Raw genomic sequence first — 25455 nt, forward strand, 5'->3', positions numbered from 1 at the left:
AGATTTTTTAGAAATTTTTGTTTTCAAAACGAGCTAAAAATTTGTAATATTCTAAATTAAAATACGTAATTTCGCTAATTTTGGTAGTACTTGAATAAAATTTGGAGACATTACACCTTTAGACACGTTTATTAACTCTACCAAATTTCAAAATTTAAGAACAAGAGACTGATTTTTTAGAAATTTTTGTTTTCAGGGCGAGCTAAAAATTTGTAATTTTCTAAATTAAAATACGTAATTGCGCTAATTTTAGTAGTAATTGAATGAAATTTAGAGACATTACTCCTTTTGACACGTTTATTAACTCTTCTAAATTTCAATAATTTAGAACAAGAGACTGAATTTTTAGAAATTTTTGTTTTCAGTACGAGCTAAAAATTTGTAATTTTCTAAATTAAAATACGTAATTTCGCTAATTTTAGAAGTAATTGAATGAAATTTAGAGACATTACTCCTTTTGACACGTTTATTAACTCTTCTAAATTTCAATAATTTAGAACAAGAGACTGAATTTTTAGAAATTTTTGTTTTCAGAACGAGCTAAAAATTTGTAATTTTCTAAATTAATACGTAATTTCGCTAATTTTAGTAGTAATTGAATGAAATTTAGAGACATTACTCCTTTTGACACGTTTATTAACTCTGCCAAATTTCAATAATTTAGAACAAGAGACTGAATTTTTAGAAATTTTTGTTTTCAGGACGAGCTAAAAATTTGTAATTTTCTAAATTAAAATTCGTAATTTCGCTAATTTTAGTAGTAATTGAATGAAATTTAGAGACATTACTCCTTTTGACACGTTTATTAACTCTGCCAAATTTCAATAATTTAGAACAAGAGACTGAATTTTTAGAAATTTTTGTTTTCAGGACGAGCTAAAAATTTGTAATTTTCTAAATTAAAATACGTAATTTCGCTAATTTTAGTAGTAATTGAATGAGATTTAGAGACATTACTCCTTTTAACACGTTTATTAACTCTGCTAAATTTCAATAATTTAGAACAAGAGACTGAATTTTTATAAATTTTTGTTTTCAGGACGAGCTAAAAATTTATAATTTTCTAAGTTAAAATACGTAATTTCGCTAATTTTAGTAGTAATTGAATGAAACTTAGAGACATTACTCTTTTTAACACGTTTATTAAATTTGCCACATGACATAATATGTAATTCTCAGGATAGTTAATTTCACTATGAAAAGAAAGCGGCAAAATAGTGTATCACAGGAATTCCAGAGCCATCCTTGATGCTAGAAACATTTATAAACACCTTGTATAAACTGCATCAGTAAATTCATTTTCTTTAGCTAATAGATTTAATCAATGACTTGAAGTGTTAACAAATACTGCATAACTTATATGAGTTTCCAAAGACCTTGAAGCATTCCGGGATTTTAAACAAAAACGTCTTTAAACTGTCCACATTTTGATATAATCGACGTATAAACTGGCGTTTGTCCAAGTTTGAGTCCATTTTGCCTTGGCTTCATAGAACTTTTTCTGGGCCTTAGGATCATAATTTTTCCAGGGTTTCGTCCCATCAGTACGATCCTCAAAATTGTGACCTCCAACACCAACTCCAATTACCAGATTCATCTAAAAAAGAAAATACGGAGTTTTTTGGAAAATTTCGGAGTGAACTCACAATCTTATCAAACGGAGCGAGTTTAGAGCCTCGTCTCCAAAATTCCACATTTCCTAAGTTCAAGTACGGAGCTAAATGAACAAAACCTTCTTCAGGGGGATAAATAATATTAAACCTCTCGTCATCCACCGCCAGAGCAATAAAACCTAGGGGAATTTAATCATCTTAATGCAAAATCTTTTTTTTTGTTGCTTAACCTGGTTCCCACAGTACCGAAAATGTATGAAAGCCGTCACTCCAAGCACTATTTCTTCTGCTGGTTTTCATCAAATAATGTCGCCCTGCTTGACTGTCCCCTAAAATAGCACCCCCTTGAAGAATGTGGTTCATGTCTGAGTTTCCTTGGACGAATGCGATTCGTATTTGGCCGGAGGAGTAGTCAGGGCCGTACACCTCATTGGCTGGATTTAAGTAAAGTTGAGGGTAGACCCAATCGCCTTTGGGGAGTTTGGCGCGAATATCAATTCTTCCGTACTTGAAAGCCCATGTCGTTTTGGTGCTTATTTGAGCCGATGCAACTGGCGGACGGATGAGGAAAGCGTCGGCTTTTTGGACGCAGTCGCTTGTGCCAAGGACACCAGTGCAACTGGAAAGTGGGAAATCAAAAATTTCTAAAAAATTGGTCTCTTGCTTTAAAATTTTGCAATTTGACAGAATGAACAGGTATGTCGAAAGGAGTGACTTACCGAACCCCTAGATCCATTTCTTCTTCCCCAGTTACATAATTGTCCTCAAGAGGAATCGCTTGAATCTTCAGAAATCCCCCAGAAATATCCATTCTTCGATCATTGTACTCCACAAATTCATAATCCTAAAACACCAATCCAACAAATCAAAACACTTTCCTAAAAGTCTCACCGGTTTTCCGGCGAATTTGTATTCTGGAATCCAAAATGGGCTGTCAAAGAAATTGAAATCATCCATCCAAAGCAACTGGCCTCTACAATTTTTATGGATTCCGATTTCGGTCGTACTGACGGTACAACTTGAATTTTTGCCTCGAGTACTGTAAGTCTTCGTCTCATTACCATCAGAATGATCGACATCTACCCAGTAGTAGATAATATCGTTCGTTTTTAGAGACATGTTGTCAAGTGAGAAGATCCAGCGGCCCTGATAAGGTTTTGTGACATTTCTTGAGATTGCTGGGGCTTCGCCCTTGTTAAAAGGGCTCCCAATTTTGGCGTGGAAGGCAAATAGTTGGATGCCAGGTTTGTCTGAAATGGGAACTCAAAGAGACAAGGCGAGCACAGCGAGCAAATGTTAAAAAATTTCGCTCTGGGATTGTCTGGATCAAAACTTAATAGTTTGTTTCATTTTGTTGGTTGGCATCCCTGCATAAATGTGAATTGTGTCAAGAAGCAGAAACTTCATTTTTGAATTCGAAGCTACATACCAATTTGATAATTGTAAAACAGGGCTACCAACACAAATCAGTAATATCCCTAAATGTGTATTGTAAAACAGTACATACCCAAAATTGAAACATATACGTGTTTAACGAAGATTTCGATTAGAACAAAAGGTATGATAAATCCAGTGGCCAACTGGAAAAGCGCAAAGAGCACAACCAAAGTCACTTTCATTTTACAGCACAATTTGTACAGTGAGATATTTTCTTTCGGCGTGTCTTAACATGTTTGGTTTAAATCCTAGAGTACTTCAAGGTCTTTGGAAACTCCGTAAAATTCACTATTTATTAACACTTGAATATGTCGTTGATTGTAAGAAAATGAGTTAAAAAAACATATGACAAATTAAATTACATAATTTTGTTTATTTGATACTTGACGTTGAAGTAGGTACGCAATTTCACAGATGTGTCAATGAGCAGAGCTGCCAATTTTTCGTTAGGAAATTTCATTTTTTAGAAATTTTTGTTTTCAGGACGAACCAAAAATTTGTAATTTTCTAAATTAAAATACGTAATTTCGCTAATTTTAGCGGTACGTGAATGAAATTTGGAGACATTACTACATTTGACACGTTTATTAACTCTGCCAAATTTCACAATTTTTGAACAAGAGACTGATTTTTTAGAAATTTTTGTTTTCAAAACGAGCTAAAAATTTGTAATATTCTAAATTAAAATACATAATTTCGCTAATTTTGGTAGTACTTGAATAAAATTTGGAGACATTACACCTTTAGACACGTTTATTAACTCTGCCAAGTTTCACAATTTTTAAACAAGGGACTGATTTTTTAGAAGTTTTTGTTTTCAAAACGAGCTAAAAATTTGTAATATTCTAAATTAAAATTCGTAATTTCGCCAATTTCAGTAGTACTTGAATGAAATTTAGAGACAGTACTTCTTTGGACACGTTTATTCACTCTGCCAATTTTCAAAATTTTAAACCAAGAAACTGATTTTTTAGAAATTTTTGTTTTTGGGACGAGCTAAAAATTTGTAATATTCTAAATTAAAATTCGTAATTTCGCCAATTTCAGTAGTACTCGAATGAAATTTAGAGACAGTACTTCTTTGGACACGTTTATTCACTATGCCAATTTTCAAACTGTTAGACCAAGAAACTGATTTTTTAGAAATTTTTCTTTTCAGGACGAACTAAAAATTTGTAATATTGTAAATTAGAATACGTAATTTCGCCAATTTCAGTAGTACTTGAATGAAATTTGGAGACAATATTCCTTTTGACCCGTTTATTAACTCTGCCAAATTCCAAAATTTTAGAGCAAGAGACTGATTTTTTAGAAATTTTTGTTTTCAAAACGAGCTAAAAATTTGTAATATTCTAAATTAAAATTCGTAATTTCGCCAATTTCAGTAGTACTCGAATGAAATTTAGAGACAGTACTTCTTTGGACACGTTTATTCACTATGCCAATTTTCAAACTGTTAGACCAAGAAACTGATTTTTTAGAAATTTTTCTTTTCAGGACGAACTAAAAATTTGTAATATTGTAAATTAGAATACGTAATTTCGCCAATTTCAGTAGTACTTGAATGAAATTTGGAGACAATATTCCTTTTGACCCGTTTATTAACTCTGCCAAATTTCAAAATTTTAGAACCAGAGATTGATTTTTTAGAAAATTTTCTTTTTGGAATGAACTAAAAGTTATGTTAAAATACGTAATTTCGCTAATTTTAGTACTAATTGAATACAATTTGGAGACAGTACTCCTTTTGACACGTTTATTAACTCTGTCAAATTCCAAAATTTTAGAGCAAGAGACTGATTTTTTAGAAATTTTTCTTTTCAAAACGAGCTAAAAATTTGTAATATTCTAAATTAAAATTCGTAATTTCGCCAATTTCAGTAGTACTTGAATGAAATTTGGAGACAATACTTCTTTAGACCCGTTTATTAACTCTGCCAAATTTCAAAATTTTAGAACCAGGGATTGATTTTTTAGAAGTTTTTCTTTTTGGAATGAACTAAAAGTTATGTTAAAATACGTAATTTCGCTAATTTTAGTACTAATTGAATAAAGTTTGGAGACAGTACTCCTTTTGACACGTTTATTAACTCTGTCAAATTCCAAAATTTTAGAGCAAGAGACTGATTTTTTAGAAATTTTTGTTTTCAAAACGAGCTAAAAATTTGTAATATTCTAAATTAAAATATGTAATTTCGCCAATTTCAGTAGTACTTGAATGAAACTTAGAGACAGTACTCCTTTTGATACGATTACTTACTTTGCTAAATTTCAAAATTTTAGAACAAGAGACTGATTTTTTAGAAATTTTTGTTTTCAGGACCAGCTAAGAATTTGTGATATTCTAAGTTAAAATACGTAATTTTGCTAATTTCAGTAGTACTTGAATGAAATTTGGAGACAATACTCCTTTTGACACGTTTATTACCACTGCCAAATGTCAAATTTTTAGAACGAGGGACTCATTTTTTAGAAATTTTTGAACCTCCCGAAAACCTATTTCGATCAAGATCTAGTTTATTTGTGAAGCAATCCTAGGTTATTGGGGCTCATTTTACGCAGAATTTCACGCAGAATCCAAATTTGTGCTAATTTTTCCTGTACGTCCACAAACAATGGAATTGTTACCGATTAAAACTTCTGAGGTCCCCAGAGAGCCAAAATTTTGAAACCACGACAGGTAGCGATTTTCGTCTTGGTCGTTGGTTGTCTTTTGAGTACAATCAAAAATTAGCGTATGAAATATGCGGGCGTAATGAGCGGGCAAAACCAACATAAACCCCAAAACCCGTCATCTTCCCCTCAGGAATGCGAGTGAAGAACTGCTCACCATATGTACAGATCGCGTTCTCACCAGCCGAGGTCGAGGGTCATTTTGGAACTCACGTCTGGCAACGCCTTTCGCACGCACTTGCTCGTCTGCGGGAACCACCAAGTGGACGAAGAACTTTCGGACGAACCGCCCACAACGCCCGCAGCTCCGCTTTGAAAATACACCTTGAGGGCCATTCCGGCTTTCACAATCCCGCGCTGTTTACACTACTCAAAATCGGCAATTAAGCCAAAATTGCTGGGAACTTTACTCGACGAGGCCGTAATAGCGCTCTTTTTAGGTTCACACGTTCATCGAAGATTCCGCAGTTTTCTCAACGGCGAAGTTATCTTATCAACGTGTTTTTTGACTCTTGTAATGAGCTCGCGCGTCCGTTTTTGTCCACCGAGGAAGTCTCGATAAAAATCGCCCCGCAAAAAATTTCTAGAATCATTTAGTTCACGTTACTGTAAAGTGATGTTTTTACAGCAAGTTGTCAGCTTGCGTTGCGGTTATTATTGATCTAACTTCAGTTCATCAGTCGAAGCTCATAAATAAGTTATGATTGGATATTATTAGCGTTGTTCTTCTCTGCAAAAGAAACGAATCTGCAAGACGTTCATTTACAATGTTAAATCTCTCGGATTTTGAAACACAAAACGTAAACAAAGTGGCTTTAACACTTTCCTGAAGACTTGGCCTGGGACGTCTACATCACATGTGAGCCTCAGTCTTAAAACACCGGTGGTACGGATCAGGTCGTTCAATCATCTTTGATTTGTGCAGTGCGTGGTGATGGTGGCTGAAGAACTCTACTTGATGGTACTGCATGATCTCGTATCAACATTTCGATTTTGCAAGTTTAAAGGCCGGTTTACATTCGATCTTTAATTTCGATTGAATACTTAACACCATGTGATCGTTTTTACGCCAATCAAATGTCAGTAATCGGATAATTAGTTGCGGGATTAACTTAGTTTCAATTGAGTTATTGTGTGAATTGGCCATTAGTGCAATTATTTTCGAAAAAGAAAATTTTGGTAATTCTGGCAATTTTTGTGTTTGAGCAATGATATTTGGTGATGTTACTACTCTAGTCTTGGTAATTATCTATTCTAAGTTAGAAAAATTCAGACCAAGAGACAATTTATAAATTTTTAAATTTGGAATGGGTGGCAAAAATTTCTTAATTTTTATTTTAAACCCTCGTAATTTTGATAGTTTTGATGTTAAAATGATGAAACTTGGTGACGTTACTATGTTGGACATGCTAAGTAACTGTGCCAAATTTCAAGATTCTAGAACAAGAGACTGATTTTTTGTGAAATTTTTATTATCACGAACTAAAAATTTGTAATATTTTAGTTTAAATTTCGTAATTTAGCTCATTTTAAAAGTAAACGAATGAAATTTGGAGACATTATTCCTCTTGACACGTTTGTTGGCTCTGCCAAACTTCAACATTTTAGAACAAGAAACCAATCTTTTAGAAAATCTTGTTTTCAGGACGAGGTAAAAATTTGTAATTTTCTAAATTAAAATTCGTAATTTCGCTAATTTTAGTAGTAATTAAATGACACTACTCCCTTTGGTACGTTTGTTAACTCTGCCAAATTTCAATAATTTCGAAAAAGAGACTGAATTTTTAGAAAATTTTGTTTTCAGGACGAGCAAAATTAACAAAATTTTATGTAATATTCTAGATTAAATTCCGTTATTTTGCCAATCTTAGTAGAACTGAAATGAAATTTAGAGACATTACTCTTTTTGACACGTTTATTAACTCTCCCAAATTTCAAAATTTTAGGACCAGAGACTGATTTTTTAGAAATTTTTGTTTTCAGGACGAGCTACAAATTTGTAATTTTCTAAATTAAAATACGTAATTGCGCTAATTTTAGTACTAATTAAATGCAATTTAGAGACATTACTCCTTTTGACACGTTTATTAACTCTGCCAAATTTCAATAATTTAGAACAAGAGGCTGAATTTTTAGAAATTTTTGTTTTCAGGACGAGCAAGAAATTTGTAATATTTTGAATTAAATTACATAATTTCGCTAATTTTAGTAGTAATTGAATGAAATTTGGAGACAGTATTCCTTTTGACCCGTTTATTAACTCTGCCAAATTTCAAAATTTTAGAACCAGAGACAGATTTTTTAAAAATTTTTGTTTTCAGGACGAACTAAAAAAATTGTAATTTACTAAATTAAAATACGTAATTGCGCTAATTTTAGTAGTAATTGAATGAAATTTACAGACATTACTCCTTTTGACATGTTTATTAACTCTGCCAAATTTCATTAATTTAGAACAAGAGACTAAATTTTTAGAAATTTTTGTTTTCAGGACGAGCAAGAAATTTGTAATATTTTGAATTAAATTACATAATTTCGCTAATTTTAGTAGTAATTGAATGAAATTTGGAGACAGTATTCCTGTTGACCCGTTTATTAACTCTGCCAAATTTCAAAATTTTAGAACCAGAGACAGATTTTTTAAAAATTTTTGTTTTCAGGACGAACTAAAAAAATTGTAATTTACTAAATTAAAATACGTAATTGCGCTAATTTTAGTAGTAATTGAATGAAATTTACAGACATTACTCCTTTTGACACGTTTAATTAACTCTGCCAAATTTCATTAATTTAGAACAAGAGACTGAATTTTTAGAAATTTTTGTTTTCAGGACGAGCAAGAAATTTGTAATATTTTGAATTAAATTACATAATTTCGCTAATTTTAGTAGTAATTGAATGAAATTTGGAGACAGTATTCCTTTTGACCCGTTTATTAACTCTGCCAAATTTCAAAATTTTAGAACCAGAGACTGATTTTTTTAAAAATTTTGTTTTCAGGACGAACTAAAAAAATTGTAATTTACTAAATTAAAATACGTAATTGCGCTAATTTTAGTAGTAATTGAATGAAATTTACAGACATTACTCCTTTTGACATGTTTATTAACTCTGCCAAATTTCATTAATTTAGAACAAGAGGCTGAATTTTTAGAAATTTTTGTTTTCAGGACGAACAAGAAATTTGTAATATTTTGAATTAAATTACATAATTTCGCTAATTTTAGTAGTAATTGAATGAAATTTGGAGACAGTATTCCTTTTGACGCGTTTATTAACTCTGCCAAATTTCAAAATTTTAGAACCAGAGACTGATTTTTTAAAAATTTTTGTTTTCAGGACGAACTAAAAAAATTGTAATTTACTAAATTAAAATACGTAATTGCGCTAATTTTAGTAGTAATTGAATGAAATTTACAGACATTACTCCTTTTGACATGTTTATTAACTCTGCCAAATTTCATTAATTTAGAACAAGAGACTAAATTTTTAGAAATTTTTGTTTTCAGGACGAGCAAGAAATTTGTAATATTTTGAATTAAATTACATAATTTCGCTAATTTTAGTAGTAATTGAATGAAATTTACAGACATTACTCCTTTTGACATGTTTATTAACTCTGCCAAATTTCATTAATTTAGAACAAGAGGCTGAATTTTTAGAAATTTTTGTTTTCAGGACGAGCTAAAAATTTGTAATATTTTGAATTAAATTACATAATTTCGCTAATTTTAGTAGTAATTGAATGAAATTTGGAGACAGTATTCCTTTTGACCCGTTTATTAACTCTGCCAAATTTCAAAATTTTAGAACCAGAGACTGATTTTTTTAAAAATTTTGTTTTCAGGACGAACTAAAAAAATTGTAATTTACTAAATTAAAATACGTAATTGCGCTAATTTTAGTAGTAATTGAATGAAATTTACAGACATTACTCCTTTTGACATGTTTATTAACTCTGCCAAATTTCATTAATTTAGAACAAGAGACTGAATTTTTAGAAATTTTTGTTTTCAGGACGAGCTAAAAATTTGTAATATTTTGAATTAAATTACGTAATTTCGGTAATTCTAGTTGTAATTGAATGAAATTTTTAGACAGTACTCCTTTTGACACGTTTATTAACTCTCCCAAATTTCAAAATTTTAGAACCAGAGACTGATTTTTTAGAAATTTTTGTTTTCAGGACGAGCTAAAAATTTGTAATTTTCTAAATTAAAATAAGTAATTTCGCTAATTTTAGTAGTAATTTAATGAAATTTGGACACAGTACTCCTTTTGACACGTTTATTGACTCTGCCAAATTTCAAAATTTTAGACCGTGAGACTAATTTTTTAGAAATTTTTGAACGTCCTGAAAGCCTATTTCTATCAATATCTAGATTATTTGTGAATTAATCTTGGGTTATGAGAGCTCATTTTACGTAGAATTCAAAAATTGCAAAAAAAAAACTGTACGTCCACAAATAACTGAATTATGGCCGATTAAAATTTCGGATTTTAAGTACATAAACCAAAACTTGCCATATTAGTCAAATGAATCTTGTAATTTTGGTAATTTTGATCCTAGAACAATAAAAATTGGTGGCACTACTGTATTCGGCGCGATAATTAATTGTGCCAAATTCCAAATTTTTAAAAACAAAAAACACTTAGAAATTTCGATTTTTTTATGTGACTTAAAAACTTGAATTCCAGGATGCTAAATCCCCCGCAAAAATGTCCTAGGCAACCCCCTCAATGACATGGGTCAAAAGCCATCCTGTTTGGGTGGCAGATTCAACACCAAACCCCAGTTACCACTCCCCTGGATCTTCCGTCGCCAACAGACGTGCAACCCAAACCCAGAACAACCCATCAAATTCCAGTATAAAACGCGCCGAAAAAACGTACCAAAAGACAACAAAACGAACAACGTCAAAACCAGCAACATAAACAAGATAAAAACAATAAACAATCTAACACAATCCCACAAAAACAACGTGAAAAACACGAACGTGAACGAAATAAAATGCCGAATCGTGAAAACGCAAAACACGCTGAGGGCAAAATCCGAGCCGAATTTAAGCGTGGAACGAGGCAGAGAGAGGAATAAACACAGGAGGAAGAGTACGAGGATCAAGAACGAGTGGGAAGAGGGAATGCAGCATTTTGGGTACGAAATTCAGGATGTGGATGACTTTCTTAATAAGGTGAGTGAAGTTTTCTCTTCGGAGCACAATAAAGTGTTTGTTCGGAAGAATGTAACGTTTTTTCCTTCATTAATGCCTTAATTAACCAACTGTCAATAATGAGCCAACGGTACTGTTACAACTCAATTTTATGCAAGACAAAAACGTTTTATTGATCGATAGCTAGCAATCAAAGAAATTGTCGATGTAAAAACATTTATTAGCACAAGCTTTTTCAAAACATCTGGCGACAGAGATGACGTGTTTTCAAATTGTTTCAAAGTGAAGCTAAATTTAAACGGAAATTTCGAAAGCACGAGATGCGTGGAAGCTTTTGAATAAGTAATGCTTCGACAAAGCGCTACAGAATACATTAAAAAGTGAGGAGTTAAATCAATACTTTGTAGTTAATATCGATAATCGTCTCTTATTTAATTGGAATTATTGATTGCCCTCATTTTTATCATGAATTATTGAAACGGGTTACGTTACAGGTGGTGGTTTAAAGTGATTGTTTATCCTTTTCTAACGTACTAAGAAGTGGAAGAATAGAAGAAATTGTTAGGATTTTGTACGCTTGTTTTTTTATTATATCGTGCGATATTCTGCATCGCTTTTATGGGTTAATTTTTTATTCATTCTTGTTCTTCAAATTCGTTTATAGGCTCATATTTCGATTCTATTTTTAATGTCCTTTTTCATTCCTTTTCATATTCTTTCGAGTATTCCTTCAAATCTGTTTGTATATTTAAATTCCTTTTTGTTCATTTCTAAAATTCCATTTTAAGATGATGTTCTCAAGGTTTTTTCTTTCGTTTGTTCAGATTCTTCTTTAGCCTTTATTTAATTTAATTCTTTAGTGTTTTTGTGAGATCTTCTGATATCCAATTTTCTGATATTTCGCTTTTGAAATTTACAGATTCTTTTCTGAGCATCACTCTTGAGTCAAATTTTGCATTTAATTAGATTCTTTTTCGGAATATTTCTTATATTCTCTCTTTGGTCTCATTCTTCCTTCACCACTTTATTGCTTTCTTTTCTGAGATTATTTCTTGACTTCTGTTAATTGAGTCCACATTTGAATTTCTTGGTTTCTCTTCAGGTTCAGAAACTGATTGGAAACTGATTTTACAGTTTTTGTTTTCAGAGAGAACTAAAAATTTGTAACATTCTAAATTTAAATACGTAATTTCGCTACTTTTAGTAGAAATTGAATGAAATTTGGACACATTACTCCTTTTGACACGTCTATTAACTCTGCCAGATTTCAAAATTTTAAAGCCAGAGAATAATTTTTTAGAAATTTTTGTTTTGAAAACTAACTAAAAATTTGTAATATCTAAATTAAAATACGTAATTTTGTTAATTTTAGTAGTACTTGAATGAAATTTGGAGCCATTACTCCTTTTGACACGTTTATTAACTCTGCCAAATTTCATAATTTCTAAACAAAAGACTGATTTTTTAGAAATTTTTGTTTTGAAAACTAGCTAAAAATTTGTAATATTCTAAGTTAAAATACGTAATTTTCCTAATTTTAGTAGTACTTGAATGAAATTTGGAGACATTACTCATTTTGCCAAGTTTATTAACTCTGCCAAATTTCATAATTTTTGAACAAGAGACTGATCTTTTAGAAATTTTTGTTTTCAAGATGAGCTAAAAATTTGTAATTTTTTAAATTAAAATACGTAATTGCGCTAATTTTTGTACTAATTGAAAGCAATTTAGAGACATTACTCCTTTTGACACGTTTATTAACTCTGCCAAATTTCAATAATTTAGAACAAGAGACTGATCGTTTAGAAATTTTTGTTTTCAAGATGAACTAAAAATTTGTAATTTTCTAAATTAAAATACGTAATTGCGCTAATTTTAGTACTAATTGAATGCAATTTAGAGACATTACTCCTCTTGACACGTTTATTAACTCTGCCAAATTTCATAATTTTTGAACAAGAGACTGATTTTTTAGAAATTTTTGTTTTGAAAACTAGCTAAAAATTTGTAATATTCTAAGTTAAAATACGTAATTTTCCTAATTTTAGTAGTAGTTGAATGAAATTTGGAGACATTACTCATTTTGACGAGTTTATTAACTCTGCCAAATTTCATAATTTTTGAACAAGAGACTAATCTTTTAGAAATTTTTGTTTTCAAGATGAGCTAAAAATTTGTAATTTTCTAAATTAAAATACGTAATTGCGCTAATTTTAGTACTAATTGAATGCAATTTAGAGACGTTACTCCTTTTGACAGGTTTATTAACTCTGCCAAATTTCATAATTTTTGAACAAGAGACCGATTTTTAGAAATTTTTGTTTTCAAGATGAGCTAAAAATTTGTAATTTTCTAAATTAAAATACGTAATTGCGCTAATTTTAGTACTAATTGAATGCAATTTAGAGACATTACTCCTTTTGACACGTTTATTATCTCCGCCAAATTTCAATAATTTAGAACAAGAGACTGAATTTTTAGAAATTTTTGTTTTCAGGACGAGCTAAAAATTTGTAATATTCTAAGTTAAAATACGTAATTTCGCTAATTTTAGTGGTACTTGAATGAAATTTGGAGGCAGTACTCCTTTTGACAGGTTTATTAACTCTGCCAAATTTCATAATTTTTGAACAAGAGACTGATTTTTAGAAATTTTTGTTTTCAAGATGAGCTAAAAATTTGTAATTTTCTAAATTAAAATACGTAATTGCGCTAATTTTAGTACTAATTGAATGCAATTTAGAGACATTACTCCTTTTGACACGTTTATTATCTCCGCCAAATTTCAATAATTTAGAACAAGAGACTGAATTTTTAGAAATTTTTGTTTTCAGGACGAGCTAAAAATTTGTAATATTCTAAGTTAAAATACGTAATTTCGCTAATTTTAGTGGTACTTGAATGAAATTTGGAGGCAGTACTCCTTTTGACAGGTTTATTAACTCTGCCAAATTTCATAATTTTTGAACAAGAGACTGATTTTTAGAAATTTTTGTTTTCAAGATGAGCTAAAAATTTGTAATTTTCTAAATTAAAATACGTAATTGCGCTAATTTTAGTACTAATTGAATGCAATTTAGAGACGTTACTCCTTTTGACAGGTTTATTAACTCTGCCAAATTTCATAATTTTTGAACAAGAGACCGATTTTTAGAAATTTTTGTTTTCAAGATGAGCTAAAAATTTGTAATTTTCTAAATTAAAATACGTAATTGCGCTAATTTTAGTACTAATTGAATGCAATTTAGAGACATTACTCCTTTTGACACGTTTATTAACTCTGCCAAATTTCAATAATTTAGAACAAGAGACTGAATTTTTAGAAATTTTTGTTTTCAGGACGAGCTAAAAATTTGTAATATTCTAAGTTAAAATACGTAATTTCGCTAATTTTAGTGGTACTTGAATGAAATTTGGAGGCAGTACTCCTTTTGACAGGTTTATTAACTCTGCCAAATTTCATAATTTTTGAACAAGAGACTGATTTTTAGAAATTTTTGTTTTCAAGATGAGCTAAAAATTTGTAATTTTCTAAATTAAAATACGTAATTGCGCTAATTTTAGTACTAATTGAATGCAATTTAGAGACATTACTCCTTTTGACACGTTTATTATCTCCGCCAAATTTCAATAATTTAGAACAAGAGACTGAATTTTTAGAAATTTTTGTTTTCAGGACGAGCTAAAAATTTGTAATATTCTAAGTTAAAATACGTAATTTCGCTAATTTTAGTGGTACTTGAATGAAATTTGGAGGCAGTACTCCTTTTGACAGGTTTATTAACTCTGCCAAATTTCATAATTTTTGAACAAGAGACTGATTTTTAGAAATTTTTGTTTTCAAGATGAGCTAAAAATTTGTAATTTTCTAAATTAAAATACGTAATTGCGCTAATTTTAGTACTAATTGAATGCAATTTAGAGACATTACTCCTTTTGACACGTTTATTATCTCCGCCAAATTTCAATAATTTAGAACAAGAGACTGAATTTTTAGAAATTTTTGTTTTCAGGACGAGCTAAAAATTTGTAATATTCTAAGTTAAAATACGTAATTTCGCTAATTTTAGTGGTACTTGAATGAAATTTGGAGGCAGTACTCCTTTTGACAGGTTTATTAACTCTGCCAAATTTCATAATTTTTGAACAAGAGACTGATTTTTAGAAATTTTTGTTTTCAAGATGAGCTAAAAATTTGTAATTTTCTAAATTAAAATACGTAATTGCGCTAATTTTAGTACTAATTGAATGCAATTTAGAGACATTACTCCTTTTGACACGTTTATTATCTCCGCCAAATTTCAATAATTTAGAACAAGAGACTGAATTTTTAGAAATTTTTGTTTTCAGGACGAGCTAAAAATTTGTAATATTCTAAGTTAAAATACGTAATTTCGCTAATTTTAGTGGTACTTGAATGAAATTTGGAGGCAGTACTCCTTTTGACAGGTTTATTAACTCTGCCAAATTTCATAATTTTTGAACAAGAGACTGATTTTTAGAAATTTTTGTTTTCAAGATGAGCTAAAAATTTGTAATTTTCTAAATTAAAATATGTAATTGCGCTAATTTTAGTACTAATTGAATGCAATTTAGAGACATTACTCCTTTTGACACGTTTATTATCTCCGCCAAATTTCAATAATTTAGAACAAGAGACTGAATTTTTAGAAATTTTTGTTTTCAGGACGAGCTAAAAATTTGTAATATTCTAAGTTAAAATACGTAATTTCGCTAATTTTAGTGGTACTTGAATGAAATTTGGAGGCAGTACTCCTTTTGACAGGTTTATTAACTCTGCCAAATTTCATAATTTTTGAACAAGAGACTGATTTTTAGAAATTTTTGTTTTCAAGATGAGCTAAAAATTTGTAATTTTCTAAATTAAAATACGTAATTGCGCTAATTTTAGTACTAATTGAATGCAATTTAGAGACATTACTCCTTTTGACACGTTTATTATCTCCGCCAAATTTCAATAATTTAGAACAAGAGACTGAATTTTTAGAAATTTTTGTTTTCAGGACGAGCTAAAAATTTGTAATATTCTAAGTTCAAATACGTAATTTCGCTAATTTTAGTGGTACTTGAATGAAATTTGGAGGCAGTACTCCTTTTGACAGGTTTATTAACTCTGCCAAATTTCAAAATTTTAGAACAAGAGACTCTTTTTTTGGAAATTTTTGTTTTCAGAACGAGCAAAAAATTTGTAATATTCTTAATTAAATACGTAATTCCGTTAATTTTAGTAGTACTTGAATGAAATTTGAAGTCATTACTTCTTTTGACACGTTTGTTAACTCTGCCAAATTTCATAATTTCTGAACAAGAGACTGATTTTTTTTTTAAATTTTTGTTTTGAAAACTGGCTAAAAATGTGTAATATTCTAAGTTAAAATACGTAATTTCGCTAATTTTAGTAGTACTTGAATGAAATTTGGAGACATTACTCATTTTGACAAGTTTATTAACTCTGCCAAATTTCATAATTTTTGAACAAGAGACTGATCTTTTAGAAATTTTTGTTTTCAAGATGAGCTAAAAATTTGTAATTTTCTAAATTAAAATACGTAATTGCGCTAATTTTAGTACAAATTGAATGCAATTTAGAGGCAGTACTCCTTTTGACACGTTAATTAACTCTGCCAAATTTCATAATTTAGAACAAGAGACTGAATTTTTAGAAATTTTTGTTTTCAGGACGAGCTAAAAATTTGTAATATTCTAAGTTAAAATACGTAATTTCGCTAATTTTAGTAGTACTTGAATGAAATTTGGAGACAGTACTCCTTTTAACACGTTAATTAACTCTGCCAAATTTCATAATTTCTGAACAAGAAACTTATTTTTCAGAAATTTTTGTTTTGAAAACTGGCTAAAAATTTGTGATATTCTAAGTTAAAATACGTAATTTCGCTAATTTAAGTAGTACTTGAATGAAATTTGCACTCAGTACTCCTTTTGACACGTTTATTAACTCTGCCAAATTTCAAAATTTTAGAACCAGAGACCGATTTTTTAGAAATTTGTGTTTTGAGGACGAGCTAAAAAAAATACGTAATTTAGCTAAATTCGTTAATTTCACACTTTTCTTTACAAACTTGTCAGTTTTGCTTCAGGTTCTAGCTCTTCTAGCTCTAGTCTTTTACATAACGACATTTTGAATTTTCCTTCGCTTCTTTCGCCGCGCTCAAAACTATAAAACACATTAGAAATCGATAACTAATATTGACTATTGATGCAAACATCTTCAATCTCCGCATGTGTGAGTTTCCAGCCGTGAACCAACACAAAAATGAGCATCGTGTGATTACCTCATCATAAGTACTTCGCAATTAGAAGAATCACCGTAAAAATTTCCTTTATCAAATTAATAGATCATCCACGTAATAATCAGATAGATATAAATCCCGCCCGCGGCTTAACGTTGTGAAATCTGATGTTTCTCGGTTCCGTGGGCTATAATTCATACGTCTGCTTCGTCTCAGCTTGTAAGAGATTGCGGCCTGTATTTACCGATCCCATAGCTCACATCCTCCATCTGCAAACGTGGTGTTTAGTTTGTCAGAGGGGCAATTAAACGAATGAAACTTTGGGTCAAGGGGTACAAAATTGTGGAAAACACCTGTCCAATATCCACCCACGAAGCGTAATTATAGGGTCGGCGCTATCTGCTTATTAATCTCGATCATGTTTACTTTTTTTGCTCAAACGACTAATTGTGCTCAAATTTTCAGGCCACGATTGAAAAACCAGCCAACATTCCGGTGGTGTTGGCCTTCCCAAGCGTATTGTACCAAACGCGAATTGGGGGGTACCAAGCCGAGATCGCGTTGCCGCTGGGAATGGTCGTGAACGCCGTCTTCAAGAACCAGCATTGGCTGTACGTCCAGACGCCGCACGCCGAAGAGGGATATGTCAGCTACGCGGCCTGTCTGCCGCTAGGTTAGCCCTTTGATATGCCTCAAAAATGATGATGATGATGATGATTTCCCCTGATTTCCTCTGATTTATTAGTGATTTCCCCTGATTTCCTAACAGTTATTTATACATACACTGATTTCTTGGAGATGCCAGCGTAATTTCGCTAATTTTGGTAGTACGTGAATGAAATTTGGACACAGTACTCCTTTTGACACGTTTATTAACTGTGCCGAATTTCAAAAATTTACAACTAGAGACTGATTTTTTAGAAATTTTTGTTTTCAGGGCGAGCTAAAAATTTGAAATATTCTACAGTAATGTCCCCGGATTGAGTTCAAAACAGATAAATCTGCAATTAAAATTTCAAAATTATTAGTTTGTAGGGGAGAGGGGGGCATAGTGGGGTACCGGGGCAACACTGCTGCTGCTCAAATCAAACGCCGTGAAAAAAGTCAAATAGCATGTTTTGATTGGTTGTCAGTTGACAGTTGACCATGCGTGTTTTATAAAATAAACTGTGAAAACCTATACGTTTTATAAAACAAAATGTGAAATTCAGTGTTTTCGTTAAAAAATTCACGCAGTTAAGGAGCAAGTTTTTTTTAAATTTAGTCATACAAATGTAGTGGCTAAATATGATGAAATTTTTTGTTAATTCCTATTATTTTAGGATGCGTGACTAATTGATTGTTAAGTTCCTCACCTTGCCCCCCTCTCCCCTACTCTTAAAATTAATTTTTTTCATTATTTTTTTTTATTAAATTATGAAATCGTATTAAATAATAGCAGGCTGTGGATTCACAATATCAAATAGTGCGTTAAAAATTAAAGGAAAATTTACCCAATAATGCATAAGTATTAAAAAATTGGATAAGAAATGCAGTTGCAACTTTAACAATAATTCAGAAAATTTGAAACAGTCTTAAAGAATTACGAGTTTGAATTGAACTATGGCTGAAATAGGTGATGGGTCAATCAAATAGTGGAAATTGGTTTGAGTTAAGAAACAAAATTCATTCCTTTGACATTTTTTGCAAAATTAAAAATAATTGTTATTTTTTGTTTTTTTCGATTTTAATAACACAGCTTGATAATATAAAAGTTTTAATTAAAGATTTATTTATTTTAAATTAAGCAAAAAATATTATTCCTTTGTCATTTTTTTGTAAAATAAAAAATAACGTATTTTTTCCTCTTGTGAACTCAATTCGGGGACACACTGTAAATTAAAATACATAATTTTGCTAATTTTAGTAGTACTTGAATGAAATTTAGAGACATTACTCCTTCTGACACGTTTATTAACTCTGCTAAATTTCAAAATTTTAGAACAAGAGACTGATTTTTTAGAAATTTTTGTTTTGAAAATTGGCAAAATATTTGTGATATTCTAAGTTAAAATACGTAATTTCGCTAATTTATGTAGTACTTGAATGAAATTTGCACTCAGTACTCCTTTTGACACGTTTATTAACTCTGCCAAATTTCAAAATTTTAGAACAAGAGACTGATTTTTTAGAAATTTTTGTTTTGAAAACTGGCTAAAAATGTGTAATATTCTAAGTTAAAATACGTAATTTCGCTAATTTTAGTAGTACTTGAATGAAATATGGAGACAGTACTCCTTTTGACACGTTTATTAACTCTGCCAAATTTCAAAATTTTATAACAAAAGACTGATTTTTTAGAAATTTTTGTTTTGAAAACTGGCTGAAAATTTGTAATATTCTAAGTTAAAATACGTAATTTCGCTAATTTTAGTAGTACTTGAATGAAATATGGAGACAGTACTCCTTTTGACACGTTTATTAACTCTGCTAAATTTCAAAATTTTATAACAAGAGACTGATTTTTTAGAAATTTTTGTTTTAAAAACTGGCTAAAAATTTGTAATATTCTAAGTTAAAATGCGCAATTTCGCTAATTTTAGTAGTACTTGAATGAAATATGGAGACAGTACTCCTTTTGACACGTTTATTAACTCTGCCAAATTTCAAAATTTTATAACAAAAGACTGATTTTTTAGAAATTTTTGTTTTGAAAACTGGCTGAAAATTTGTAATATTCTAAGTTAAAATACGTAATTTCGCTAATTTTAGTAGTACTTGAATGAAATATGGAGAGAGTACTCCTTTTGACACGTTTATTAACTCTGCCAAATTTCAAAATTTTAGAACAAGAGACTGATTTTTTAGAAATTTTTGTTTTGAAAACTGGCTAAAAATTTGTAATATTCTAAATTAAAATACGTAATTTCGCTAATTTTAGTAATAATTGAATGAAATTTAGAGACAGTACTCCTTTTGACACGTTTACTAACTCTGCCAAATTTCAAAATTTTAGAACAAGAGACTGATTTTTTAGAAATTTTTGTTTTGAAAACTGGCTGAAAATTTGTAATATTCCAAGTTAAAATACGTAATTTCGCTAATTTTAGTAGTACTTGAATGAAATATGGAGACAGTACTCCTTTTGACACGTTTATTAACTCTGCCAAATTTCAAAATTTTAGAACAAGAGACTGATTTTTTAGAAATTTTTGTTTTGAAAACTGGCTAAAAATTTGTAATATTCTAAGTTAAAATACGTAATTTCGCTAATTTAAGTAGTACTTGAATGAAATTTGCACTCAGTACTCCTTTTGACACGTTTATTAACTCTGCCAAATTTCAAAATTTTAGAACAAGAGACTGATTTTTTAGAAATTTTTGTTTTGAAAACTAGCTAAAAATGTGTAATATTCTAAGTTAAAATACGTAATTTCGCTAATTTTAGTAGTACTAGAATGAAATATGGAGACAGTACTCCTATTGACACGTTTATTAACTCTGGCAAATTTCAAAATTTTAGAACAAGAGACTGATTTTTTAGAAATTTTTGTTTTGAAAACTGGCTGAAAATTTGTAATATTCCAAGTTAAAATACGTAATTTCGCTAATTTTAGTAGTACTTGAATGAAATTTGAAGACAGCACTCCTACCCCTAGGTTAGCCCTTTGAAGCCCTTTTCGAAATACTAATGTTTTCCCCTCAGGCATCATCCCCCGCGCCGACACGGACGCCCCCGCCCCCTGCTGGGAGAAAAGCACCGACGTCTTCCCCAAACCCTGCGGCAACATGACCGACACCGAAAAGCTCAGCTCGAAGTCGGAATGCAGCGACGTTACGTACTACCGTTCGCGCACCGCCGAAGAAGAAAGCGTCGATCGACTTTACCTCAAAGCCCTCGCGTCGACCAAACGGAGCAAAAACCTCCGCCAAACTCTCGTCGTCATCAACGCCGATTACTTCTCCACCGAGCGCAACGCCTTACACGTGAAAAAGGGCGACGTCGTCGTCCTCCTCGGCACAAACATCAAGGGATGGTTCTGGGTGAAAAACAAGGAAGGACGGGAAGGGTTCATCCCTGCTGTCATCGCCGGGCACGGATTCTTGTGACTTGTACATAACTATTTATTCTGTATTTAGTATAGTGAGAGCTGCAAGTTCTTGTAAATAAAGTTGCTGCAGACGTCGATTTTCGGACTCGATCCTGCTATGCATAAAGTTTGAAAGGGCTCGTCTTGGTGGACGGCGGTGTACGTCGTTACTGGAGACGTCGGGATTTCGGTGACGATGTCCCCGTTGAAGCTCATTTGGTAAAATAGGGTTGATCGCCCTCCGGCGAAGATCTTGTCTTGGTAGATTTCCGCGACGTGGATGCCCTTGTCGTCGATCGGAAAAATTGTCGAGATGTTGAGGGAGCGCAAGTGCCACAAAGACAGCCTCGGGCCGCCGCCACACAACTGGAAATCACACGAGAGAAATGAAGTTTGCAAAATTGAAATTGCAAAAAAATTGAGACAGTTTTGGATTCTGCGTGAAATTCTGCGTAAAATGAGGCCCCATAACCTACGATTACCCCACAAATAAACCAGATATTGACCGTTATTGGTCGTCCGATCAAACCGTCACTTCATGTGGGTTATTTTAAGGAATTGGTACATTTTATAGCCCTAGGGCACAATGACCTTCACAATAGACTCTAGAATCAAGTAACTAATAAAACAATTAAAGGAGATTACCAGCCAGTCATCGTTAACTCCCACTCCTCCAATCCAAGGTCCAAGTTCCGGCCGTGACACCTTATCTCTAGTAAAAGGTTCAATTTTATGTACCGCATTGTTTGTTCTTATATCCCACATGTGAACAACGCCGTCTTCTCCACCTGATATCAGTTTGTTATTCCTAAAACAAACAACGTCATTGGAGTCGTGTCTAGATAAGCCCTTACATGTAAGTTAAACAATGGACGTAGTTCTTATGCCCTTTAAAAGTCTTCATATCTTTCCTAGTTTCAACATCAAAGACGTAAACGTTGTTGTCACCACACCCTGCATACAAGAAGTGATTTTCATCGTCAAAAACCAACGCGTTGATATCGGGTTTATCAAAACCGTCTTTGGCGTTAGGAATATCGATGCTCCATGAAGCTGTTGGTCTTTTACTGGACTTCACACTCTTCCAAGTGTAAGCTAGGATTTCATCGACTGTTCCGACGACTAGAAACGATTTGGTTGTAATTAAACTGTTGATTTGAACGTCTTCTTTGATAGTAAACGAATTTTTGGGGAGCTGATCTTCTTTTGTGATCGTAGTGCCTTGATTCACCAGCCGCGACAAACTGAAATCGAACTGAATTATTAAATGGTATAAGAACGCAACTCCACTTACTGAAACACGGAAATGCAGCCATAAATGTCCCCCACGACCAAGTAATTTCCACAAGGCGTGAAAGTTTGGCTCAGGACAGTGTTGTAGAAACATTTATTTAGTTTGTTGACCATCTCGCTGAGTTTAAACTAGTTTTGTTTGCAGTACACGCGGCTCAAAGTTTGTCAACAATGCAACATAACCTCACAAATATTACCCGAAGTCACAACGTAGTTTCTTCACAAAAATGGAGTAGAAGTAATGAAGAAGCGCTTCACAGCTAGTTTTCACTTAATTGGCGTTCAATTTAAGAGCTGCACGTAAAATTGCCGGTGAAAGCACAAACTTTCGGAACTTTGCTGAAATGTCAAATGTCAAATGTCAAATATGGCAACTTTTATTTGAAAAGTGGCGCTAATTTTTACGTTTAATTTTTAAAATTCTGAATTTTCGAGAATTCGCAAAGGATTGGATAATCAGAGATTGGGGCTTGTGTTCCAAAGTGAATTACTGATTTACTGATTACTGATTTTTTAGAAATTTTTGTTTTTTGAGGACGAGCTAAAAATTTGTAATATTCTAAATTAAAATACGTAATTTCGCTAATTTTGGTAGTACTTAAACAAAATTTACATACAGTACTCATTTTGACACGTTTATTAACCGATTTTTAGAAGTTCTGCAAATTAGAGCAATTTGAAGTTCGCCAATCACAAACGTCCAATTTGAAATTCGCCAATCACAAACGTTTCTTCTGAGAACAAAACTTGTTGCTAGGTAACAGTTTGTTTTATCAACAAATAAGCAAAAATTGTGATTTCAAAGAAAACAAGCAGAAAAAAGTAAAAAAATGTATTAAAACAAAATGTGTCAATATCACAGGTAAGCGTTTAAAATTAAGTGTCATTCGTGTTGATCCCTTACAAATAAAAACAAATTCTCAAACTAAAAAGCGATTAAAATACAATTTTATGGCACAATGTTGCCACCTTAATCAACAAAAGTAAACATAATCAGTTTTGACGTTAGCAGGAGTACACTTCTTTATCTGCACAGTCAACGTGACTAAACACGCAACTAATAAACCGTACAAAATAAGACTAGTCCAGAAAAACCACAACTGTCCATTCCCACACTCCTTTTTCTTAAAAAGCACAGCTCCCAGAAGAATCCCAGTGACTCCCCCGACGCCATGCGTCTGCCACGAAATCACCGGATTGCTATTCGTATAAAAATGAATGACGTTGTAAACAACATCGAACAACACTATCAAAACAACGCTGCAAAAACGCTGTTTTTTGTACTTGATACTGTCAAAGTTCTGAAAAAAAACATGTACGGTCTTATCAACGACATGCTTCAACTCACCATGATCACGTCGGATAAGTGAGACAGCAATAGAGTGTAAACTCCTCCTGAGGCTCCTATGATTAAGTTTGAGTGAAAACAGGATGCGCCCAACACTGCAGTGATTCCCCCGAAGAAGTACAGAAGGAGGATTTTCAGTCTGTGGTGGCGGAGCTCGAGAAAATACGCAAAGAGGATTTGGAGGGACACGTTGAGAGAGAGATGGATGCAGTTTTCGTGGAGGAACATGTAGGTGATGAAGCGCCATAGTTGGGTGATTCTTTGGGGCGAGAAACGCAGGAGTTTCTGGAAGTCGGCCAAAGTGGCGAAGGAGAGGATCTGGAAATTTACATAACATAAAGACGTCATTATTTAACACTGGGATTACGGCAGATAATCATAATCCTCCGTTATAAAAATCGTTTTATTGACGTCAAAGCGGCTGTGGAATTTCATTGTCATTTGACGGTACTACCAACGTAACTACTAGTTTAAGGACGCACCTGAAGGAAGCTGATGGTGGCGATGCCGAACGGCACGTGTGTTCTTAGAAGTTTGGGCAAATTGGACCACGTGGAGTATTTTGGAGATTCTGTGGGCAGAAGAGTGGCGTGTGCGTTTTTTCCGTCTTCATAGCCATCTCGATTTGATTCTAACATCACTAATAGAAAAAACTTAGTTGGCGTCATTCAACTATTTCAGGTGTAAAGTTAACCATTCAATTGATTAATGTCAAGGGTAACACGATAATTTGGAATTTTTTGTACTTTTATTTATAATTACATGAAGACGTAATGATGGTGTTCAATAAACGTTCAAAACTGTTTATTTCTTCAACCACGCCAGACATGTGGGAATTCTCGGGTTTTATTACATCATGATACCAATGTAAGGAAACAAAAAAATATTTTACCGCCTCTCGCAACTTTTTGCACTGCCAATATGTGAAAATAAAAAGTAATAATGTTTAAACTGAACGTACCTGTTAAATATCTCACTCAGTACTTGGCGCAATAATTTCCAAGCAGAGTACATCTAAAACTGAACCAACTATTAATAGAAAAACATGAAGTATAAACTTATGAGATGTACCTAAAGTGTGTATTTCTTATCGTGTGCACGAAAACAGTTCGTCGACACGTTGAGACACACTAAAAACTTGCAATAATTAAAACACCTACAAGTCTAAGCTTACTCAATGGTTCTAATTGACGCGCTATCGCTTTGTTCTATTAACTGCGTTATTGTTACACGTGGAGCGATAATTTTTAGGCAAGATAAAACTTTTCGACAAACTGAATAACTTGGCCCAATTATGAAATCTCTCCACTTTTTTGCAAGCGCGATTAAAAGCGGTGGGAGCGGCTGTGCAATTTTTATTCAGTTGGTAGCACTTGTGTCACGCTTTTGATGCCAACTGTCACCAGACGATGCTGCCAACTTTACTTTTTAATAAAAGGATGGACAGGAATGAGCTCTCAATGTCGTTTTTCCTGCAGAGAATTTGCCGATTTATACAGGCGCAAGTTTAGAAATCAGCGGGATTTGAGAGGGATAAGTTAGATACCTGTAATACGGCCTGCTAGATATCTGTCATTC

The 25455-nt window shown here is 32.2% G+C and overlaps 4 protein-coding genes across 9 annotated transcripts; 1 reads left to right on the forward strand and 3 right to left on the reverse strand.

The window, feature by feature from the left end:
• Positions 1 to 1122: 1122 nt before the first annotated feature.
• On the reverse strand, positions 1123 to 21123 carry LOC148169134 (beta-1,3-glucan-binding protein-like). Of its 3 annotated transcripts, none has more exons than XM_088045055.1 (6): positions 21034 to 21123; positions 2505 to 2863; positions 2333 to 2457; positions 1844 to 2232; positions 1647 to 1792; positions 1123 to 1597 (listed from the first exon to the last, which is right to left on the reverse strand). In XM_088045055.1, exons 2-6 carry the CDS (start codon positions 2730 to 2732, stop codon positions 1412 to 1414), a joined length of 1074 nt encoding a protein of 357 aa, XP_087901181.1. In that variant the 5' UTR covers positions 2733 to 2863; positions 21034 to 21123; the 3' UTR covers positions 1123 to 1411. The 3 variants fall into 3 exon arrangements, with proteins under 3 accessions (XP_087901181.1, XP_087901182.1, XP_087901180.1); XM_088045056.1 differs by lacking the exon at positions 21034 to 21123 and adding an exon at positions 5881 to 5946; XM_088045054.1 differs by lacking the exon at positions 21034 to 21123 and adding an exon at positions 3121 to 3494.
• Positions 6566 to 21332, forward strand: LOC148169135 (uncharacterized). Of its 2 annotated transcripts, none has more exons than XM_088045057.1 (4): positions 6566 to 6684; positions 10422 to 10915; positions 17632 to 17839; positions 20852 to 21332. In XM_088045057.1, exons 2-4 carry the CDS (start codon positions 10469 to 10471, stop codon positions 21253 to 21255), a joined length of 1059 nt encoding a protein of 352 aa, XP_087901183.1. In that variant the 5' UTR covers positions 6566 to 6684; positions 10422 to 10468; the 3' UTR covers positions 21256 to 21332. The 2 variants fall into 2 exon arrangements, with proteins under 2 accessions (XP_087901183.1, XP_087901185.1); XM_088045059.1 differs by lacking the exon at positions 6566 to 6684 and adding an exon at positions 6717 to 6802.
• Positions 21247 to 22881, reverse strand: thoc6 (THO complex subunit 6). Its single transcript, XM_088045060.1, has 4 exons — positions 22531 to 22881; positions 22091 to 22480; positions 21882 to 22044; positions 21247 to 21602 (listed from the first exon to the last, which is right to left on the reverse strand). Exons 1-4 carry the CDS (start codon positions 22641 to 22643, stop codon positions 21282 to 21284), a joined length of 987 nt encoding a protein of 328 aa, XP_087901186.1. The 5' UTR covers positions 22644 to 22881; the 3' UTR covers positions 21247 to 21281.
• Positions 22882 to 23363: 482 nt separating this feature from the next.
• Positions 23364 to 25336, reverse strand: LOC148169137 (protein rhomboid-like). 3 transcript variants are annotated; one of them, XM_088045675.1, is made up of 6 exons: positions 25052 to 25106; positions 24949 to 25007; positions 24839 to 24897; positions 24360 to 24517; positions 23878 to 24195; positions 23364 to 23830 (listed from the first exon to the last, which is right to left on the reverse strand). In XM_088045675.1, exons 4-6 carry the CDS (start codon positions 24513 to 24515, stop codon positions 23504 to 23506), a joined length of 801 nt encoding a protein of 266 aa, XP_087901801.1. In that variant the 5' UTR covers positions 24516 to 24517; positions 24839 to 24897; positions 24949 to 25007; positions 25052 to 25106; the 3' UTR covers positions 23364 to 23503. The 3 variants fall into 3 exon arrangements, with proteins under 3 accessions (XP_087901801.1, XP_087901800.1, XP_087901799.1); XM_088045674.1 differs by having other exon boundaries at positions 24949 to 25336; XM_088045673.1 differs by lacking the exons at positions 24839 to 24897; positions 24949 to 25007; positions 25052 to 25106 and having other exon boundaries at positions 24360 to 24640.
• Between the last annotated feature and the right edge of the window lie 119 nt (positions 25337 to 25455).

This window comes from Gnatocerus cornutus, chromosome 9 (genome assembly GCF_029298725.1).
Source record: "Gnatocerus cornutus isolate USDA-ARS CGAHR chromosome 9, icGnaCorn1.1, whole genome shotgun sequence".
NCBI classification, from domain to species: Eukaryota; Metazoa; Arthropoda; class Insecta; order Coleoptera; family Tenebrionidae; genus Gnatocerus; species Gnatocerus cornutus.

What these genes read in the sequence shown, in the direction of transcription:
- LOC148169135 (XM_088045057.1), top strand. Translation starts at nt 10,469, where the DNA reads ATGGGTCAAAAGCCATCCTGTTTGGGTGGCAGATTCAACACCAAACCC. An exon ending in TGGATGACTTTCTTAATAAG is followed by an intron (nt 10,916 to 17,631) that starts GTGAGTGAAGTT and finishes TCAAATTTTCAG; the next exon opens with GCCACGATTGAAAAACCAGC. An exon ending in CGCGGCCTGTCTGCCGCTAG is followed by an intron (nt 17,840 to 20,851) that starts GTTAGCCCTTTG and finishes TTTTCCCCTCAG; the next exon opens with GCATCATCCCCCGCGCCGAC.
- LOC148169137 (XM_088045673.1), bottom strand. Translation starts at nt 24,545, where the DNA reads ATGACGCCAACTAAGTTTTTTCTATTAGTGATGTTAGAATCAAATCGA. An exon ending in CCACCATCAGCTTCCTTCAG is followed by an intron (nt 24,196 to 24,359) that starts GTGCGTCCTTAA and finishes GTAAATTTCCAG; the next exon opens with ATCCTCTCCTTCGCCACTTT. An exon ending in ACTTATCCGACGTGATCATG is followed by an intron (nt 23,831 to 23,877) that starts GTGAGTTGAAGC and finishes GTTTTTTTTCAG; the next exon opens with AACTTTGACAGTATCAAGTA.
- LOC148169134 (XM_088045054.1), bottom strand. Translation starts at nt 3,232, where the DNA reads ATGAAAGTGACTTTGGTTGTGCTCTTTGCGCTTTTCCAGTTGGCCACT. An exon ending in CGTATATGTTTCAATTTTGG is followed by an intron (nt 2,864 to 3,120) that starts GTATGTACTGTT and finishes TTCCCATTTCAG; the next exon opens with ACAAACCTGGCATCCAACTA. An exon ending in TCGCTCCGTTTGATAAGATT is followed by an intron (nt 1,598 to 1,646) that starts GTGAGTTCACTC and finishes TTTCTTTTTTAG; the next exon opens with ATGAATCTGGTAATTGGAGT.
- thoc6 (XM_088045060.1), bottom strand. Translation starts at nt 22,643, where the DNA reads ATGGTCAACAAACTAAATAAATGTTTCTACAACACTGTCCTGAGCCAA. An exon ending in GGCTGCATTTCCGTGTTTCA is followed by an intron (nt 22,481 to 22,530) that starts GTAAGTGGAGTT and finishes GTTCGATTTCAG; the next exon opens with TTTGTCGCGGCTGGTGAATC. An exon ending in GAGTTAACGATGACTGGCTG is followed by an intron (nt 21,603 to 21,881) that starts GTAATCTCCTTT and finishes TGTGATTTCCAG; the next exon opens with TTGTGTGGCGGCGGCCCGAG.